The sequence below is a fragment of the Dipodomys spectabilis genome, unplaced genomic scaffold (genome assembly GCF_019054845.1).
Source record: "Dipodomys spectabilis isolate Male_0828 unplaced genomic scaffold, ASM1905484v1 ptg000140l, whole genome shotgun sequence".
Taxonomy (NCBI): Eukaryota; Metazoa; Chordata; class Mammalia; order Rodentia; family Heteromyidae; genus Dipodomys; species Dipodomys spectabilis.
Genome location: NW_024870817.1, coordinates 10,560,820 through 10,582,821, shown reverse-complemented (window position 1 = coordinate 10,582,821; position 22,002 = coordinate 10,560,820). Strand labels below are relative to the sequence as shown.

General features: G+C 37.6%; 1 protein-coding gene across 7 annotated transcripts in view; it reads right to left on the bottom strand.

Annotated features, from left to right (window-relative positions):
- Nucleotides 1–22,002, bottom strand: part of Fam172a (family with sequence similarity 172 member A) — a 380,050-nt gene that overhangs the window by 107,250 nt on the left and 250,798 nt on the right. Inside the window, exon 11 of one of the 7 annotated variants that reach the window (XM_042691027.1) lies at nt 8,320–8,535. The exons of 5 other annotated variants lie outside the window; for them this stretch is intronic. In XM_042691027.1, coding sequence (XP_042546961.1) covers nt 8,345–8,535 — 191 coding nt within the window. In that variant the 3' untranslated portion in view covers nt 8,320–8,344. Of the gene's footprint in view, nt 1–8,319; nt 8,536–22,002 lie in introns of those variants that run through there. One more of the 7 variants, XM_042691030.1, reaches the window with a different exon arrangement.

Here is a 22,002-nt window from a genome sequence, read left to right as displayed (position 1 = left end):
TTGGAAGGCTCACATAATTCTATATTGAAAGCTTATAACTTTTTGGCTTGGTGGCTAGATTTTTTTTAATTTTTAATTTTCTTATTGTGAAAATACTGTACAGAGGGGTTACAATTACATGGGCAAGATAATGAGTACATTTCTTATCAAGCATTGTAGCCTCCTCCTTTGTTTCCCCTTCCCATCCCTTCCCATCCGCCCCCGCCCCCGCCCCCCCCCACCCAATCCTCCCCGCACCAAAGTTGTAAAGTTTGTTTTCGACATAATGACTTGTACATCTCATTGTTGCAATGAGTCTACCTGTAGCCCTATTTAAACGATTTCTTTTTCCCCTTCCCCTCCACAAATTATACCAATATCAAATACAGTGAAAGCAGGGGTTATACTGTGGGGGAGGGACATACAAAGGAACAAAGAAATAATCTTATAAATGCATTAGAAACAATCTCATGAAAGAAAAACAACATTTGAATATATACCTTAGGGTTCATTTCCCTAACATCACCTTATCTGACCTTTTCTGCTTGACTCAGACATATACTAGATATTGCAAATAAGGGAAACCATGGGACCTATGTTTCTTTGGGCCTGCCTTATTTCACTTAATATAATTTTTTCCAAGCCTTTCCATTTCCTAACAAATGGGGCAATGCCATTTTTGACTCATATTTGAAGGAACTAATCAAAGCCTAGATTTTCCCTCAAAACAAACTTTCTCATTTCCTTTCCATCCCTAACTTCGATTCTCTTCTTTTCCCTAGTCCTTCCACTTCACTCCTAGTTCATGATTCTCTTCCTTGGAAGGGTCTCATGTGCCTCTGAACTGAGTCACGTGCATTTTTCCCTCTGTGGTACTCCTTTGTCCATTCCTCTAACACTGGTCACTTAGTAAAATCCCCTTCTTTTTCTTATCCCTTTCTTCTATCTTGCCTGGGCACTTCCTGGCTACTTCAGAATCTTTTTTTCTGTCTGTAGCCCTTAGAAGATGCTTTTAGATATTTGGTCAATGTGGAAGAAGTGTAAAGATTATGATTACTGCTTGTGAAAGTGTAAGGAAGTTCTAACAGAAGTTGGTTTAGGGCCAGAACAAGAATGCTTTGGAAATGGTCAGAATTGCTATTATCATTTTGTTTGCCATGTTTGGGAGTACTACTAGTGCAGGATGTAGCTAATATTTTGTACAATAAATTTAAAATATAAATATTAATGTGTATATACACTTGGTTATAAAATAATGTGAGAAAGCCAATCATTATTCATCTATACTTTCATAATTTGTTATCTATTGGGAGGTTAGCAATATAAAAATACACTCTGATAATGTAATAGAATGAATATGTATATTTGTGATTAGGACAGGTAAAGTTTTAGGTATATCTTAGGTCTTTGGGTACATGTGATCAAGATTTATGAGATAGTCTACTGAATATTATTGTCCTCATTCAAACAATGGACAAAAATCAAGACTTGCCTTTTAGTGGGAAGTAGAATTTCTTTTATGGTTTTAACTACAGTATCACTGGATAAACTGTGAGAAAATATTTAATTCTCACAAATTCAAGCACCTTCTGTTTCCTAAATATTCACATTTAGGATATTCAGACACATGTATGTGCTTAGAGAATATTCACCAAATAAATTGTTTACTGCCTAATATAAGAAACCTTAGTTTAAAAGTAAAAAAATGATTCAATAGTTTATGGAATATGCCACTTCTGCAACCTCAAATAAAAAGAATAAAGATTCTTTCATTTCTCATTGAAAAACATTACATTTTTGTTAGTATTTTATTTAAAATTTCTTGGCTCAGAGACAAAAATTTATGGTGCTAGATTATCTACTTTAATGACATGCCACCGAAGCTACAAACATTCTTTTGTACCCATGGTGTTAGCATGATTGCTTTTTAGCAAAGTAAAAACAACATAATAAATCCATATTTGGTAGGATTTCCCCCCCCCACCTCTCCTCTTTAGTTTAAATATAACAGTAATACATATTTAGCACGTAAACCAATACCATAAAACATTGGAAATGTGGTGAGCATTTATAATATGTACATGCATTTAATGGCTGACTATTATAGAAAGAACAATTTAAAGTTAACATATTAAAAAAACTTACTTGCTGTCTACTTGCTCTTTGCTAGTTTAGCTTTGCTTTTCTAAAATATGATTCAATCAGAATGAATTAATGACAAGCCACTTGACTGTCCTGTTACATTAGTTTGATGAAATTAGTGGCCAACAAAACTTACCAAAAGGGGCAGAGCTTTCTTAGTAGATTCACATAGCAATTTTTTTTTCAGAAAACTTAGGAATTATATTACTATAAAAATATCCCAATTTTTTTTTCCTACAGTAATGCTTCTCAACTGAGTTCAATCACTGGGTTGAATTTCTTGTTTCAGAAATGGGTACAAATAAACAGATGCTATAATTTTTCAGCGACTGGTAGAAGATAGAAGAAAGGGCAGAAAAGGGGAGAAACAGAGAGATAGAGAGAAAGTGAGGGAGAGGGGAAGAGTTTTCTTAAAATTTTCCTGAGATGGGATTGAGGTGGTAGTTGATTTGCAGAATGCAAGTGTACATTTAACATGCCAGGCCCTTAGTTTAATCACCAGCAAAACACATTTACATTGTTATACACACATTTTTCTGAAAGTTACATGACTGGATTGGCAATATTATCTATATAAGTGACTGAAAGAAAGACTAGAGATCTGGGGCTATTTGAGCATTAGCTATAATAGTCCTTTTTCCTTTGTATCACACTTTCTCTTTTAATTGTTTTGTAGAAAAAAATAAACAACTCTACTTGCCTTCCTATAACCAACTCCAATAGAGACCTATATTTTGTTTGTATCAGTAGTGATAGTTATTAGGGTTAAATTGTGGCTGCAAAATTTATGTTGAATTCCTAGCTATTAGTACCTTAGAATGTTATCTTATTTGAAGATAGGGACTTTAAATAGATAAAATGGTAGAAGGAAAACATAAGGGTGGACTAGATACTAGGTATACCAACAGGCTGGTATTTATGAAAAGGAGACATATGGACACACATGCATAGAGAGAAAATGATGTAAAGGAACACAGAAGATGGCTATCTGCAAGCCAAGGAGAACAGGCCTTTTTCTCCCACAGCTTTCATAAAGAACCAACTTTCAGTCTCTTAAAACAATGTGACAGTAGCTTTTTTTTTTTTTTTTTCCCAATTACCTAATTGGTACTTTGATTGCTAACCCTTGGTGTAAGCTGATATAGTAGGCTTTAGATAACCTAAGTAGGATGGATATTTGTGCTAATCAGCTTTCCATGTCTGTAACAAATTGAAAGAAACAACTTATAATTTGACACATAATAGCACATAATTTTGAAGGTGTTGATCAGGTGAGCCTATTGCTTTAGGGCTTTGGTGAAGTAGCATATCATGATAGAGCATATGGTAAAGCAAAGTTGCTCTTCATGGCCAGAAGGCAAGCAGAGGAAAAGGAAAGGTTTTGGCCCTCACTATCCCTTCCATGGCATGCCTTCGATGACCAGAAGTTTTCTTCCTCTTAGATCCCACCTCCTCAAGGCTCTACCACCTTTCAGTAGTGCCAAGCCACGGATTAATCCTTTAAGGCATATTTGATACGACTTTGTCCACCTTCGAATATCACTTCCTAATATCAAATATTAAGTTTTCTGGCAACTGAGACTATAGGTTCTACTATTTTTCTGTTCTTTGATTTATTCAGTTTGGCTACACACTGCTAAGCACCTTCCCCTAGGGAAACAAAAAAGCGATCAGTGAATTTATAAATAAGCATAGAAAGGGAATAATAACAGCATGTGAATAAAGTTATTACTTCCTATGTAAATCAGAAGTCCTCATGCAGTGGATCACTCAGTAGAAAAAGTCCAAAAGAAGTAATTCATTCTAAGTGACAGAGATAGTAGGGACTAGGATCTACAAATAAGTGCCTCTCTTCTTTCTAGGCCTTGGCTAGGTAGGTGTAGGTGTCTCAGGTTTATCATTTTAAAAAATCAGTTGATGTTGTCAGAGGCAATACTTATATAATAAGAAGGCCATAAATAGAAATATAAAAAAAATCACCCCAACTACCATATCTTATGATTATAACTTATAGGTTGTCAACACATGTTTATTTACTTAATGTCTACATGTTGCCATTGCATCTTAGTACCAAGGACACTACCTGCTATACAGAATACTTTTATTATTTGTTAAATGGATCTACAGGAAATATTGAAATTTAGCTAAAATTTTAGGTAGGATGTAATTTCTTCACAAAATATATATGCTGATATCTTATAGTTAGTTCCCAGTGTCTCAGAGTGTGGCTATTTTTAGAGATAGTATCTGTAGAAGCAAGTAATCGAAAAATGAAGTCATTAGGGTGGGCTGCACTAATCCGGCATCCTTAGATGTGGAAATGTGAACACAACCACAAGCAGGAAGAAGACAATATGAACGAAGAAGCAGGGGAAGAAAGCCATGTTCAAGTAGAAGAGAGTGGAATGTATGCTTCCCTCACTACACCTTGACCTCAGATATCCAGCCTCTAGACCTGGGTGAAAATTCATTTATTGTTTGAGGAACCTCTTCTCTGGTCCTTTGGTTGTCCTAGAAAACAAACCATGTTACAAATTCTCTCAATTAGAACGGTTTATGTTAGGCATTTGACTGCTCAATCAATAATATTCAATGTATTAAAGTGATTCCAGGAGCTGTAACATCCTTTCTAAAATGAGAAAAAACTGAGTTTTCTTATATACCTCCCTGGACACTGCACCTGCTTCTAAAAGAGAGGCATAGGAACTGACCCTGCCTTCCAACTTAGAGATCCATTATTTCACCGATATTCATTTGGTTTCTTCAAAAAATGACACACAGGGAAGATCCTACAGTATAAAAAATCAGGACTCCCATATTTTCAAACACATTCTAAAATTGGGAAATAAACATTCAGAAACAAAAAAATGGTTTGGATTATATTATATCCTAAATATTGGCTAACCAAACAGAGGTATATAAACACACTTATTGTAATTGTAAATTCCCATATTGTGCAGGAAAATAGACATATGGCAGGTGTCTTCACTTACTAAGCTACACTACAGCTCTTTAACATTAATGGGCATCTGATTTTTTTTAAATCCTAAAATAAGTTTTAGCAATGTCTTCTAGCTTATATGTTTCAGTACGTCTCTGTTGAGAGCACTGTCTTCCTTTTATAAAATTACAAGTGTAACTAAAAGTGAAAAGCTTAGACTTTCTGAAATACTGCTTTACAATGAGAAATTTCTATTTTACTGACATAAAAGGCTGGAGGAAAGGATAGCTTTTGGAACTCCAGATTTCTTAAAGCCTTCCTTTAAAAAATATTCCTTGGATTTTTTTTGGGGGGGGGTTGTAAACTCATGCAGAAAAAATTCTACAAAAGATCACTGAGAGCTGGGTGTCAGCGGCTCACGCTCTTAGTTCTAGTTAATCAGGAGGCTGAGATCTGAGGATCACAGTTGGAAGTAAGCCTGGACAGTAAAATATGTGAGACTCTTATCTCCAATTAGCTACAAAAAAGCAAGAAGTGGAACCATGGCTTAAGTGATGGAGTGCTAGCCTTTAACAAAAAAGCTCAGGGATAGCACCCAGGCCCTAAATTCAAACCCCAGTACCCGAACATACACATCACACACACACACACACACACACACACACACACACACACACACACACACACACACACCACCACACACACACACACACACACACAAGTAAATAATTAAATTGCCAACAATACCAATAGATAGATTTAAACTTTCAAAAGTAGTTGGGTGCTGGTGGCTCAACTTGTAATCCTAGCTACTCAAGAGTCTGAGATCTGAGGATAATGGTTCAAAGCCAACCCTGGTCAAGAAAGTTTGTGAGACTCTTATCCCCAATAAACCAGAACTACGCTATGACCCAGCAATCATACTTTTGGGTACTTGCCCAAACGATCACAAACAAGCTTTGGTTATACCAAAGCTACCAGCACAAGCATGTTTATCGCAGCCTTATTCACCATAGCTAAGATATGGAACCAACCCTGATGCTCCTCAGTAGATGAATGGATCAAGAAAATGTGGTATATATATTATATATATATATAATATGATATATATATATATATATATATATATATAATGGAATTCTATGCCTCCATCAGAATGAACAACATTGCTCCTTTTGTTAGGAAATGGAAAGACTTGGAAAAAATTATATTAAGTGAAGTAAGCCAGGCCCAAAGAAACATAGGTCCCATGGTTTGCAATGACTAGTACATGTCTAGGACAAGAAGAGAAGGTCAAAGGTTATGTACATATGACCATATGAGATGATGTTAAATGAAATGTACCCCAAGCCAGGGACACAAGTGGTTTTTTTTCTTTCTTGCTATTATTTTTAATGTACTTATAATTCACTCTGTGATTCTTTGGTTTCTTTTGTATGTTCTTCCCCAGTATAACCCAGGTTTTTACTGTATTTGATTCCGGTGTTCTACATCTTGTACATACATTTTTGTAATTTTTTTTTGTGTGTGTGGGGGTAAGGTAAAGGCTATAGCGGAATGCTTAAATGGAATGCAGGTTGACCCAGTATGACAATGAAATGTACCGGTCACTCTGTTGAAAACAAATATTACAATGTGGGGGTGGGGGAAAGGAGGAGTTAGGAAGGTGGAGAGGGAAGGTATGATAGGGGAAAAACAAAGGAGGAAGTAACAATGCTCGATAGGACATGTACTCATTATCCTACTCATATAACTGTAACCCCTCTGTACAGTATTTTTACAATAAAAATATATATGGAAAAAAGTATTAAAAAGGTTAATAAGCTGTTTTCATTTAGAAATCTACTTTGCAACATGCATATATAAAAACATATTATTTTGATTATGCTCTAAAAAGGGTTCAAGGTTTTCTGGTTAAGAATACGTGCCTCCTTACATAAAGGAAAATTTTGGTAAAGAAATATTCTCAAATGATGATGGTGCAGCCATACAGATGTTGAGGAAGAGCTGCAGAGCTACCCGACATTGCAAGCCCACTCTATTTCTACACATTTGCAGAGGTTGCAGAGCTGCAAGAGCAGCCTGAGTGCTCATAGCACCACCTCAGTTGTTCATTATGGCTTCTGACTGCAGAAATGCCCTCCACAGGTCTGCCAGATGGACAGTCTAGGGAAGAAAGGAATGGTGTTGGTGTTGCTGAATTTTAGTGGGAGAAACCATAGTTAAGTGATGAATCACTTAGCTTGTAATGACAAGCAATTGAGGGGTGACTCAATGTTCACAGCTTATGGGTATCCTCAGTGACCTAAGACAAGAAGAAAACGTCTCTCTGCACACTCTTTCCCATCCCATTCTCAAGCCTTCTCCAAGGATTAAATTATCTAAGATTTTCTGTTTGCACAAAATTCTGCTTTAAAAAAAAGAAGTATACTATTTTTCTACGACTTTAGTTTCCACTCAATATTATGTTTTCAGGGGAAAAAAGTTTACAATTGTTTCCTAATGACCACAAGTAACAACTGACACTTTTTCTTGGCAGGTCATGGGGCTTGAACTCAGGGCCTGGGCGCTGTTCTTGAGCTTTTGTGATCAAGGCTAAAGTTCTACCACTGAGCCACCGCTCTGCTTCTGGTTTTCTGTTGGTTAACTGGAGATAAAGAGTCTCCCACACTTTCCTGCCTGGGCTGGCCTGGAACTGGAATCCTCAGATCTCAGCTTCTTGAGTAGCTAGGATTACAGGCGTGAGCCACTAGCCTCCAGCTAAAATGGACACATTTCCATTGGATAAAAAATAGCAAATCCCACAAAATATCAAAACTGTGGATACTTTAATATGTCTTAATGTCAATGCTAGAGAAAAACAGAAAACAACAATAATAACAACAAAATCAACAAAATTCAACATCTCCCTCAAGTTTTCTTTGTAAATCCCAACCTCATTCCTCCCACCCCCCAAGAACGCTTAACTTTAGACAGCGAATGGAGTCCCTAAAAGCTGAAATGAACCCCAGGGATGCTTCCCTTCTCCTCTTCTCTGAGTACCCACCTACCCCTATCTCAGGGCAGACCCCTCAGCTTGAAAGCCTGGGGAGGCCCAGTGTAGTGGCTGGGGCAGAGAGAAGGGTTCCTCCTGCAGGAAAGTGAGTAGAGGAGTACAGAGGTGTAAGGCAGGAACCCCCATAGTGGTGGAAATCAAAATGGAACCCGGGGGCCAGGGGAAAGCACATCGGTGGTCCCGGCAAAGGAGGCCTGGCTGCCCCCGCATTCTCCCTCAGGGAGACATCAGTGGTTGGCCAACTGCCCATCTGGCTCCGGTTGTAGAACCAAACTTGGACCAGGTCCTTCTGCAGTCGTAGGTGGCCAGCAATGCGGCTGATCTGCTGGGGTGTGGGCTTCGGGCACTGCAGGAAGAGTTTCTCCAGGTTGATTCCGATCCGTCTCTCCCGGCTGGCCCGTCTCCGCTTCCGCCCCTGCTGTAGAATCATATCCATTTTGCATAAGCCTAGAAGGTTCTTCTCATCCACTTCCTCTAGCCACATCTTCAGCAGCGGTCGCAGCTTCCACATGTTGGCCAGGCTGAGCTGCTGGGCCTCGAACCGGCATATGGTTGTCTGGCTGAGGACCTTCCCAAACATAGCTCCCACGGCGAACCCCACGTCGGCCTGCGAGTACCCCAGGGTCAGCCTCTTCTGCCTCAGCTCTTTGGCCAGCTGCTCCATCTCTTTCTCTATGGCCGAGACGTCCTCTGGCACTGCCAGCTTTGGGATGCACCGCAGGGCGATGTAGGGTCCCAGGCAGGTGCCCTCGGGGCGGCTTCGGAACCAGGCCCCAGCCTCAGCAGCTCCACGGGGTGCGATCTCGCCCAGGAACTCGTAAGGTGGAGGGCCAAGAGGCAGGCTCCACACCTCGGGGCCTCGGCAGATGCCAGGACCCATCCCCGGCCGCACCACCAGCCTGCCAGGGGTGGCCGGGGTGCTCAGCCAGGTTGGAGTGTCAACCCGCAGAGGCAGTGTCCCTCCGGGGACACTCCCACCGCTGCCTGGAAGGGGATAGACGTTTGAGGGCCTGAGTCCGGCCATGGGGCAGGGCGACCCCCCAGCCAGAGTCTGGTACGAACTGATGGCTCTCGAGGAGGCTTCGGAACAGCCACCAGCCTCGCCCTCGAGCCCCAGCCGGTGGAGACGGCCCTGCAAGCCGGAGCTGCGGGTCAAGGGTGTTAGTGTTGGTGTGGTCTGGAGGAAATCTTGCACACTCGCACTGGTGACAACCAGGGTCCTCAGGGTGAAGAGAGGGCTCACTCCTCACGGCTGTTGCTTTCAACTCCCAATAAGGTGTAGGCATGGCTGCGAACACCTCTTAATTCATTACCTGTCTATCTTTATAGACAAAACAGTGCCAACAGCCAGTCCCAGGGTGCACATCCTCACTTGCTGTGCCTAACCACCCGAGGCCTAACCCAGCCACCTTAGCTTGAATTTCGAGCTAACATCAGTTTGCTGTCTCGCATTCTATCCCCACCCCCACACTATGTCACCGACATTGACAGGGCAGTTTCTCAACTCAGTAAGTCTTTCTTTTCCTTCCTTCCTTCCTTCCTTCCTTCCTTCCTTCCTTCCTTCCTTCCTTCCTTCCTTCCTTCCTTCCTTCCTTCCTTCCTTCCTTCCTTCCTTCCCTTTCGTTCTTCTCTTTCTTTTTCTTTCCTTCTTTCTTTTCTTTCTTTCTTCCCTCCTTCCTCCTCTTTCTTTGTCTTTCTTTCCTTGTGTTCTCTCCCTCCCTCCCTCCTACTTCGTAGAATATCTAAGATCTACTCTTATATACAGGGTCTCCTAAAACATCTGAATTCTGCTATCTCCACCCTACATTCATTCTATCTATTTCAGTTATGCCACATAGCTTCTCCTCTGAATTATCACAACAACATAGTTGGCCTCTTGGCCTTTTCTTTTAGGTTCATCTTGCATACTGATAGAGATAACTTTCCAAAAACTAGACCAAATCTTGTCCAAAGGCAATCCAACCCAACAAAAAATAATCAATGTAATTGTCTTCTTACTAGCTAGTAATTGACAATGGGGCATTCACATTCTTGAGCATAGTATACATAGCATTTCTCCATTGGGCTTCTTCCCTGCTATCAACCATCCAGCATCCTTCCATCTTACCTCGTGCTCCTAAGAAGATATGTCATGTTTTTAATACCCATTATGCCTTTGTCCATGATATTCTGTCAGCCTGAAATGGCCTCCCTGTTTTTGGCCTCATTCTTTCATTTCAGAGTTCTGTTCAAATATTCTCTTCTTAGACAGAGAATACCCTATTTAAACTGCATCCCTTGTTTCTCATTTTTTATCTACTTTATTTTTGGTTTGATATGTATCACTATCTAAAATATGTTTGTCTGTCTTACTGTCAGGGGGGCAGGGATTTGTCTAGTTTAATACTATGTCTGTCATGCTGTAAGTTTCTTTTGGGGTGGGGGCTTGAACTCAGGGCCTGGGGACTGACCCTAAGTTCTTTTGCTCAAGGGTGCTCTACCACTTTGAGCCACAGCTATACTTCCATTTTTCTGGTGGCTAATTGGAAATAAGAGTCTAATGGACTTTTTCCTGACCAGGCTGGCTTGGAACTGTTATCTTCATATCTCAGCCTCCTGAGTAGCTAAGATTACATGTGTAAGCCAGTAGCGCCTGGCTGTCTTAAGTTTTTACTATAACATTATTAGTAATAATAAACATCAGTAATTATTTTATGTCTATCTTTTCAAGAAGGGTGTAGGAATTATAAAACTCCTAACATAATAGAATCTTGATGGCTTCATGCTGAATGAATGATAACCATTATGATTTTGAGTGCAAAAATCATTTAATTCAGGCTTAACACTGAGAAATGACCTTCCCCAGTGCCTTTCATCTCATCTCTTCTATAGAACAAGGTCCTTATGTGTGTTTTCTTAGATGAATTTTTCTTAGATGAGGGTAGTAACTTAAGACTAAATCATATTTAACACTACAGGCAACAAGTTTGTAGAGACAGCCTTGGAGAAGGAGGAAGAATCAGGAAATTAATTGCTGTCACCCCAGGCTGAGATTTGATTTGTTAGTAGTATATGTATTTACTGCAACTTTTGTTAGAATTTGTGCTGGGTAAAGGCTAAGTCCTCAGCATCTAGACTATATCTGGTATGTAATATAAAATCAAGAAATATTCATTGAATGTTGGATAAATGAGTCTTTGAACAAGTAATGGAGCAAGATTTCCTGTTAGTCTTGACTTAGATTAAATGATGATGTCTATAAGAACCTTATAATATACAGGATTTCAATTAGGAATAATTTCGTGGGTCCCTATTTTTTCTATGTATATTCAGCTTTTTAAAATCACAATGCAACCAGTGCTTTATGATTAACTTGGGTGCTCTCAGATAAGGCTTTTACTGTTGGTCAAATCTTGTCTGTCACTGTGTATATCACCTAGTTTAGTCATAAGCCTGCCACAAGAAAAGCTCATATTCTTAAAGTCTTGATATCATCTTAAAAGTATATTTAATATGCTACAGAAGAGGGACAAGCTAGGAATCTGAGCAGGAGTATACTGAGGTGGAATAGAAACAGAGATCAGAGGAGGAAAGCTGATAGGGATGTCCAGGACAAACAGCATTACTAGGATGAGGGAGTTTGCAAGACTTATCCATCACCTTCAACAAACATAGGGACTTCTTAGTGATTAGATTACAATGTTAGAATTGGGTCAGTTTTACCCATAGGGAATTACTAAGTACAGATAAGAAACACCTGATCCCAGGCCTCTACGAATTTATAATCTAAATGAGAGAGAAGGGTATCTGTCAGGAGGGCAACTATACTTATCAAAGAGTTGTTCAGAGATTCCCATTACTAGGATCTTTGGGATTAGTAGATTTCAGAAGTTATTTTAGGTAGAAATATTAGGTAGAGAATATTAACGAGAATTTGTATTATTAAGTTCTTTTGAAATATCTCCTATTCTAGGGAGGTAAAAGTCACCTTTCAGGTGGATATTACAGATAGCACTTACATTATATATTACTATTAGTACATTGCTTTGCAGATTTCAGTCTCTTGAATAGCTGGGATTATAGGTGTGAGCCACTGGTGACTGGCTCAGGATGTGATGTTTTAAGTTAATGTCAGTTATTGTTACTTGTCAGCTATTTCATTGGCCAGGAAAGTATTTTGGATTCATTTTTCCAAACTCATCTCTCCTAAGCCGCTTATACTTCTGAAACAGAAAGACAGTGCTTTGTTCAAGTGTATATGAGAGACCCCAGATAAACTAACTTTTAAAAAAAATGTAATTAAAAGCTGGGTGTCAATGGCTCAAATCTGTAATTCTAACTACCAAGGAGGCTGAGATCTGAGGACTGCAGTTCAAAGCCAGCTGGGACAGATAAATCTATGAGACCCTAATCTCCAAATAAACAAGCAAAAAGCCAGAATTGGATCTGTGGCTCAAATGGTTGTGTGTTAGCCTTGAGCCCAGAAGCTCAGGGGCAGCATCAAGGCTCTAAGTTCAAGCCCCAGGACTAGCACCAAAAAACAAAACAAAACAAAAACAGTAATTAAATCAACAGAGAGAACATGAAGATCTGAGAATGATGCATGAGCCAAACATAAAAAGCAAGGTAGACCAGATAATCCTGACCTTTATTGTCCTCTGCAGGTGTCTTAGGCAAGTTAGGTCTGACCAGGCATCAGGACAACAGACATCATAGCAACACACGGCCCCAATAACTGAGTCAGTCAAGAAGCAAGACAAAGGCAAAGGCAAGAGACTAGATTCAGGCATTCATCACTAGGAAGTCTTTTGCATCTAAAAGTAAAGTCAGGAATCCAGGAAAACTCTGGCAGCTAAGTATTATAAGGAAAGATGCCTCCCTTGTCACAGTGAGAGAATTAACACCACACATTTTAGCTAGTTCTTCGCTGAGAACTACCTCAAAGTACATCCAAATGATCAAATCGTCAATTCTTTTTGTAGAATTTTAAGTACTAAATGTATAGGGGAAAATGGAATAGAAGGATAAATTATGCAGTTAAGAAAACTAATAAATTACATAAAATAAGACATTTAAGCTGTTGCAACAGAAAAAGCGAATGAAATAGATATAATAACTAAGTGGGTTTATTTATTGCTCTTTGGGACAATTTCCATTCTATATAACAGTAACACTTATCTGCATAGGGACCAATGGAGGATAACTTGGGTAAAAGCTCAGCTATTTGTGAATAACATCACGCAAGGGGCTTTTTACTTCTATGAAATATGTAGAAAAGGCTGGAATGTAGTAATGTTGATAACCCAGAATTGCCTTGATTCTTGTTCAAAAGATAGACTTTTTATTGTCTTTTTAATATTAAAGAATGCTGTGATGCAACTGTTGCTTAGAAATGTGCTCAAGATAAAAATATGAAAAACCACCAAAAAGAGACAATACAGAGATTCACAAGACACATATAAAAGCACTTCATTTCATTTTGTACATTTGAGAAATTCATGAGATACAAGCTTCTGGTGCTATACTTTATATGCACTACTGAAAGATCACAGTGAAACCCCTTTGGACAATTAACATTCACTAAACAAAAATAAATGAAGGATAGAAAATAGGTCCTGTTTGGGAAAGGATTGCTAGTAGCAACAAGGGGGGTGAATGGAGAAGGTGGAGGGGCACAATCAAATTACTTTATCTACATATGGGAAAATAGGACAATAAAGCTTGTTTAGAATGCTTTGGGAAGGAGGAAGGGGAGATGAGGGACAATGACGGGATATAAAATATATGGACATGTTAAAGTGAAAGTCCCTTGTACAACTATTTAGTGCTGATAAATATGTAATAAATAATGAGCAGAAAAACCCTGCAATCCTCACCGGAAGTCATAATGAGTTTGAGCTGTCTGTATAAAACTGGAAGAACAGTTGAGATGAACAGTGCTGAGTAGAAAGGAACTATGGTGATGAGCCAGATGCATCACGTCACATATAAAGTTTGAAGGTTCTTATTATGCCAAACAGGATCAAAACAAACTTTTTAGCTAAATTTTCCCTTGTTACAGAAGAAGAGTTTTTTTAAGGATGCTCTGGTGTTGATTATGATAGGAAATGTACTCATACCTTACTTATGTAACTCATGTACTCTGTACAGTATCTTTACAATAAACAAAAAATTAAAAAAAAGAACCAAAAAGAAAATGCTATAAAAATAAAAAAGATTGTGGCTGGGAAGGTGGCTCAGGGGTAGAGTGCTTGCCTTATATGCATGAGGCCCTGGGTTCGATTCCCCAGCACCACATGAGTAGAAAAAGCCGAAAGTGGTGCTGTGGCTCAAGTGGTAGAGGGCTAGCCTCCAGCTGAAGAGCTGAGGGACAGCGCCCAGGCCCAGAATTAAGGCCCCAGAACCAACAACAACAACAACAACAACAAAATGAATAAAAAAATAAAAAGTTTTCTTTTCCTCAAAAAAGATTTCAATTTTACTGAAAATTTTTTGTATTATTAGTTCTATTAATCTCTTTAAGAATCTATGAAAGTTGGGGGCTGGGAAGGTGGCTCAGTGGTAGAGCATTTGCTTTGCATGCATGAGGCCCTGAGTTCGATTCCTCAGCACCACATAAGCAAAAAAAAAAAAAAAAAAGCCGGAAGTGGTGCTGTGGCTCAAGTGGTAGAGCGCTAGCCTTGAGCTGAAGAGCTGAGGGACAGCGCCCAGACCCAAAGTACAGGCCCCACGACCGGACCAAAAAAAAAAAGAATCTATGAAAGTCAAATAGTCATTCATGGCAGCCTCCCCCTTTTTAAAATGAATTCTTACTTTAGTTAACAATAAAACAGTAATGACCATGGGAATTCAAGATGTAACACAGACTAGAAATTGTAAGCAATATTGTTCTAAACTTGTAAATTAAAAAACATGATAAATCATTAAGGTAGTTCTTTTCTTTAATCCCAGAATTTAAGAGGTGGAGGCAGGAGGATAGTGAGTAGGATGCTAGCTTATTATACAGAAAGACCTATCTTCAAACAAACAAACAAACAAACAAAAACTCCACCAAAACTAACCAAACAAAAAGTGAACTGACTTCCAGTCACTTCACTTTGATTCTAGAATTTTAAAGAAAACAATCCATTTGTCAGCCTCTCTTTTGGGCTAGACTTTTGCTTAAATCAAACTAACTGGCTCCAGTCCACAAGCTTGATCTTCCAACAGCCTTCTTCCTCATTCTATGTGTACAGAAGACATCAGCTTGATGAAAGTCTTGTCTTCTCAGAACTCCGGAAAACAATGTTATCAAACCAACTGTGACTAGACAACTAAAAGCAAGATTTGTATTTTCACTATTTAATATCACTTTACTGTTTTTGAACATTCAATTGGCTCAAGAAGTAGAAAAGTACAGAAAATAAGAAATGCACAGCATTTTTATTTACCTTGTTGACAATCAAGGAATCATGGCTGAGTGTTAATTGGTCAACTTCTAGCTAGAATTTTGTATTTTACTTGTATGAAATTGTTTGTAATAATTTCAATTCAAGAAATACATAGTTCTTTGACTGACAGAAGTTTAGATGATACATAAGGCAGAAAACAATGAATTTAAAGTTTCTTAGCAAAAAGCACACCTGTATCAATTTTGAAAGGAAGGCAATGCATTAAAGAGCTGATAGGCTTCTGGGTGCTGAGGAGAGTATGTTAGAAAAGGATATTACCAGGAAGAAGAATAAAAGAGAAAGGACATAGAATCGAATTTAAGTGGAGGACTGAGGAAAAGGAAGAACTAGGGCAGAATACTGAAGAACAGTAAAAAGAGTTTAAATATTGTACTGCTGTAGAAGATTTACCAGAAAGCTTGGAGAAAAATTTTACAAAACATGACTAGAATTAGAACAGAGATAACCTAAAACCACAGTGAACGAGAGAAATGACAAAAAGTTTCTGAGTTCTCAGATTCTGAAAAGCAGTGAACATTTTTTAAAATTTTAATAAGTTTTTTTATTCTGAAAATACTGTTCAGAGGGGTTACAGTTACATGAGCAAGGTAATGAGTACATTTCTTATCAAGCATTGTTGCCTCCTCCTTTGTTTTTCCCCTACCATCCCTTCCCTCCCACCTCCACAACTACACTCCCCGCTACCCGGATCACCCCCCCCCCCCGCCCCCCCCCCCCCCCCCCCCCCCGCCAAAATTGTAAAGTTGTGTTTTCAACATAGTGTCTTCTATATCTCGTTGCTGCAATAGGTCAACCTGTATCCCTATTTAAACATTTTGTTTTTTCCCCTTCCCCAAATTATACCAACATCAAATACAGTGAAAACAGGGGTTATACTGTGGGCGAGGGACATATAAAGCAACAAAAAAAAAATCACATGGTACCTTATAAATCCATTAGAAACAATAGCAAGAAAGAAAAAAACACCGTGTCCCTATCTTGGGATTCGTTTCGCTTAACTTCATCTTATCTGGTCATATGTATATAGCCAAGTCCAAAGAAACACAGGTCTCATGGTTTCCCTTATTTGCAATAACTAGTATATGTCTGGGACAAATAGAAAAGGTCAAAAGCTATATACATATGACCAGATAAGATGAAGTTAAGCGCAGTGAACCGTTTTTTAAAAAAATTATGGAATTTATCTTGCTGGACAAAATAATTGCTAATAATGAAATATAAAATATAGAGTATTTATGAAATATATTTATAAAAACATATATTTATAATTTTTGTTTACAAAATTGATATATATATATGTATAATATAAAATAACCACATAGACTGAAATTATGCAAAGTGATTACAATAATCAAACAGGAAAAATTAATGATTGTTCTATGACATTTAAAATCTGTTTAATATGCTAAACATTGTCTTCATATCAACTAAAAATGAATAGATGAGTGAAAAAGTGAAACTACTTTATTTTTTTTTAATTTAATTTTATTTTATTTGTGAACATACTGTACAGAGGGGTTACAATTACATGGGCAGGATAATGCGTACATTTCTTACCAAGCATTGCAGCCTCCTCCTTTGGTTTACCCTTCACATCCCTTCCCAGCCTCCCCCCACCCCTCAATCCCAGTCGAAACTACTTTATATAGAACACTGTAATTTAAAACATTTGAACACTAAGAATTGAAGTGCTTTATTTCTTTTATAAACAAAGTAGGTTGAACAGTGCTTGATATCTTCTTGTCATATAATATAAAATATGGTTTAAGAATATCTTCTCTAAGCTTGGGCAAAAGTATCCCTTTTCACACAGACATTCAAATTCCATTTGAACTTTTCATTCTTTTGCTTAACTCAATTTCTTTTGGTTAAATATCTCATCCTATCATCTATTTTAATAAAATAGAAGACAATGCTATGTGTGAAGTGACAACAGGAATGAAGTGAGCAACTCAACAAATATGGTAAGATGTGTTGTCATTACTAGTAACCATGCTGTGTGCCTGCTATTTATTTTATTTATTTATTTATTTTTCTTTTTTGTGCTGGTCCTGCCTGGGGTTTGACACAGGGCCTGTGCCCTATCCTTGACCTACTGTTGCTCAAGGTTAGTACTCTACCACTTGAGCACAACGTCTGGCTTTTTCTGAGTAGTTTATGGACTTTTCTGTTGGTGCTGGCTTTGAAGCATGATCCTCAGACCTCAACCTCCTGAGTAGTTAGGATTAGAGGTGGGAGCCACCAAAGTCTGGCAGTGTCTGTTATTTACGTAGACCTTGGGGACCAGAGGGCTAGTAGTAAAGATTTTGTGTTTAATGTAGTGACTTCCTGTTAGTATTCTGTTATGGCTAAAATTGCAAATTTTTGGAGGGAGGGGAAGGAAACTATTGTTAAGCAAACTATGGTGATTGAAATTGTTTTTCATCATAATTGTAGTAAGTGTAGTTTTTGAGTATTATAAGTCAGGTACTGTTTTCTGAATCCAATATGGATTACTTCATTTAATTTTGAGACCTGGTAGTATTGCCTCATTTTATACTCTGTGCAATGGAGAACAGCAATTACCCACAGTCATGATAAATCTAAAGCTCTCTCTCTCCTCTCTCTCTCTCTCTCTCTCTCTCTCTCTCTCTCTCTCGTCAGAACTGGGGATTGAACTCAGGGCCTGGGCACTGTCTCTGAGCTTCTTTTGCTCAAGGCTAGCACTCTACCACTTGAGTCACAGCACCACTTCTGGCTTTTTCTATTTATGTGGTACTGAGGAATCGAACCAGGTTTTCATGCATGCTAGGCAAACACTCTACCATTAAGCCACATTCCCAGACCCCAAAATTCTTCTTAATGAAGACTGGCTTAATACTACTAAAAAGCTTGAAATGAAAAGTAAAATACATTTGGAATGTATATTGAGACAAAACTTCAGATTCTTAGCCAGGCATTGGGGACTCATGCCTGTAATCTGAACTACTCAGGAGGCTGAGATCTGAGGACTACACTTAAAGGCAGCCCAGGCAGGAAAGCCCATGAGACTCCTATCTCCAATTAACCATCAGAGAACCAGAAGTGGCACTGTGGATCAAAGTGGCAGAACACTCGCTTTGATCAAAAGAGCTCAGAGATAAGGCCCAGGCCCAGAGTGTTCAAGCCCCCCGCCTCCCCCGCCCCCCAAAAATCAAGAAACAAAAAGCCCTTTCAGATTCTCACAATAATATGGAAGGAGGATGTACATGTACAGAAGAAGTACTTAGTCTTAGATGCATCAGGACACCATCAGTCAGCAGGGTGCCAGTGAAGGAAGAATTACTCTTGGATCGCAAAGTTATTCATAACCATTACTCCTCTCCACAACAACCTCACTTCCCATTTCAATCATCATCATCATCTTTGCAAAGAGTGGGCTCTTTGAGAGGTAAGAGTCATATCTAATATTCTTTATAGCCAAAGGATTTAACTTAGTACATAGTATATATTAGGCATTCAATAAATCATTACAGAAATGAAAGGATATATATTCACAGTTTCTTACCTAAGAGAATCAAGAATAGCTCAAATTTAGGTCAGACACTACAATTACCAATTTCGGGGGGGGGGAGAAGAAAGATTATTAACTGATTATTGGTAAATAAATCAGCATTTCTTTAAAATTTAAATTTTGCTGCTTGATTTTACTGCTTGACTTTGTTTCTGAAGAAAGGAAAACCAAAAAAATCTGAAGAATTATTTTTTTTCTAGAAGTACTATAAAAATCTATATTGCTATGTTTATGGAAGGCTTCCTTGTCACTCTAAAATTCAAACTGAGTGGCTCCAATTTCACATAAAACCACTTTCCCACTTTTTGGTTATATTTATCACTTGTATATGTGGCCTTACATTCACAATGTCTTATTTTAAATTTAATCACATTCCTTCTGGAAACTAAGCAGGAAAGGTCTGACTACTATACTACAAAAGTTAAAATTGAAAGACAAGTTTCTTTGAAATTATTTGTTTAAAATAACTGAAAGTTAAAATTTGAGATTTTTCACATTATCTTTGAATACTAGCAAACAATATGTTATTGTATCTTCAAAACTGAGTTTAAGTTATTAGAAAATCTCACTTAGATTTTTTTCATGTATCACTCATTGTTGTAGAAAGCTAAAATGATGTATCTTTCTTGCCCAAGAACGTTTTCAATTAACTTTTCTATGGAACTTTGGAAATTAAGAAATCATTTAACCCAAACAAATGCTGTCAAAGATTGTGTCATATGGTTATCCATCATTTCTCTGTGATATATGCATATACAATATCTAGCTGATATATGCATTTTTCATGTCTTGGTACAATATACTGAATTAGTTGAGAGAGATTTGTATAAAAGAGACATACTAGACAGGGACAAATACAAAGTCTCAAAGAATATTTAAACATCAGCTATCAATTAAGTCAAATTTTCATATCTACAAACTTGAAGTCTTACTCTAGCAAATTATCTCTCAAAATACAACTATTTTTCCTTTTGCAAAAGACTTTATTTTTAAGAAATATAACAAAACAAAGCTAAAAATTATACTTCTGCTTTTAACATGCTGATAATAAACTCAGAGCATCTTGGGATTTTATAAAGAGAAAATATTTCACTATATATAGTACCTAATGTTGACTTTGAAATTCCACTTTTGTAACTAAGAATGTTCATTTTAGATACTCTGAGTCACCCCAATAAAGCAATGTTGTTTCTGTGAGGAGGTTGTTTGGGGAGTATTTTTTTTTTCCAACAGCCATATTATTATTGGTGACTTTTTTTGTTACAAGACAGCAGCAGAGAAGATGCATATGAGAACAGATAAGGAATGTGTGAGTGAGAGCAGACAGACCATGGGGATGAAAAGAAGCACACAGATCACACGGAAGGAGAAATGGAAAGCAACTGGACCCAGGCACAGTTAGGTAGAGGTGGACAGAGACACGTGGGCTGGAGAAATGTGACTGCAGGAGTTGGCAGGACCAAAAGTCTCTAGGTGCAGGAGACTGGATGCCAAACCTAACTTACTTTTCTCACCCTTATAGAGCTGGCATTTAAGAGCAATACAGCATTGCTACAGGTACAGTAAAAGTAATAGCTTTCCCACATTAATTCATAATTCATCTTTAAAATTTATTATTTATTTAAGATTCATTATTTATTTAAAAGCATTCCAAAAATAATTAATTTTTTTCTAATCTTTAAGGAGAAGAGTTAGTTCAGTAAAAGGAGAGTTGCCACCTCTACTGCCAAATTCTTAGAAGGATTTTTCACAAATTGGTTCAGAAAGCTGTAAAAAACATGGTGGCTATTTTTAATGTTTTTAAGTGAGAGTTCTGGAGCGAGATTGCTTATATTCACTGTGATTACTAGGAAAACTAAAAAGACTAAAAAGCATATAACAATACTGGACACAATTAACTATAAGTAACCAAGGACAATGTTAGTGTTCTACATAGATGAAAATTTTATTTAGATAGGTTATCTTAAATGATTCTCTAGTTAATTGTTTCCCCAGAATTACTGATTCCAGTTATTTAAATTTTACTAAGAATACAGAATTTTTGGTAGCCAACTTAAAGAATACTCATCTATCATATGATAATTATAAGGTAGCCCAGAACAACAAATAGGGAAGTCAAACTAATAAATTAAAAACTACAAGACTAATTTTACAGAAATGAACAAAAACATCCTGAATAGTTACTTAGTTAATGAAAATATCACTTAAAAGATTAGAATATATCCTTTGAATGTAAAAAGAAATACTATAATTCTTTGTTTTCTTTTGTGTGTGTTGGGCTTAAATTTAGGGCCTCCTGTTCTTGCTTGGTTTCTAGCTCACAGCTAGTGCTATACTACTTGATTCATGTCCAGCGTTTTGCTCGTTAATCAGAAATGGAGTCTTGCAGGCTAAAAATTTTGATCCTCTAGGTCTTAGCCTCCTCAGTAACTAGGATTAAAGGTGTGAGACACACATTCCTGGCTGAAAAATGCTACATATATACAGTGGTACAGTATCATATGTTAATATGTTTTGAAATTTAAGGTCTGTTTACATGGCAAAGTATAGGTTTTTCAATAACCTAATTATTTTGACCTATATCTAAAAACTCAACTTGTCTATACATTCTGCATGATGACATTTCAGAGCATTTACCATTGATATTTCATTGCTATTGTTTGAAGAAAGTGATTATTCACTAACAAAGAAGTGATATAACTTCATAGAGAAAATTCTTCAAGAAGTATTTTCATCAGTAAAGTGAAGTGATAATTTAGCAAATATTCAGGAAGTACAGTCAGTAAAAATGGTCAAGCTGAGTTATTTAAACAAAGGAAAATTAGGGTTGTATCAGCAGGTTGTCTATAATTCAAATTTACCTAGAGATTGCTAACATTCCACTTCATGTTCTGGTGAGGAAATGGGGTTTGGCAGTCAGGTT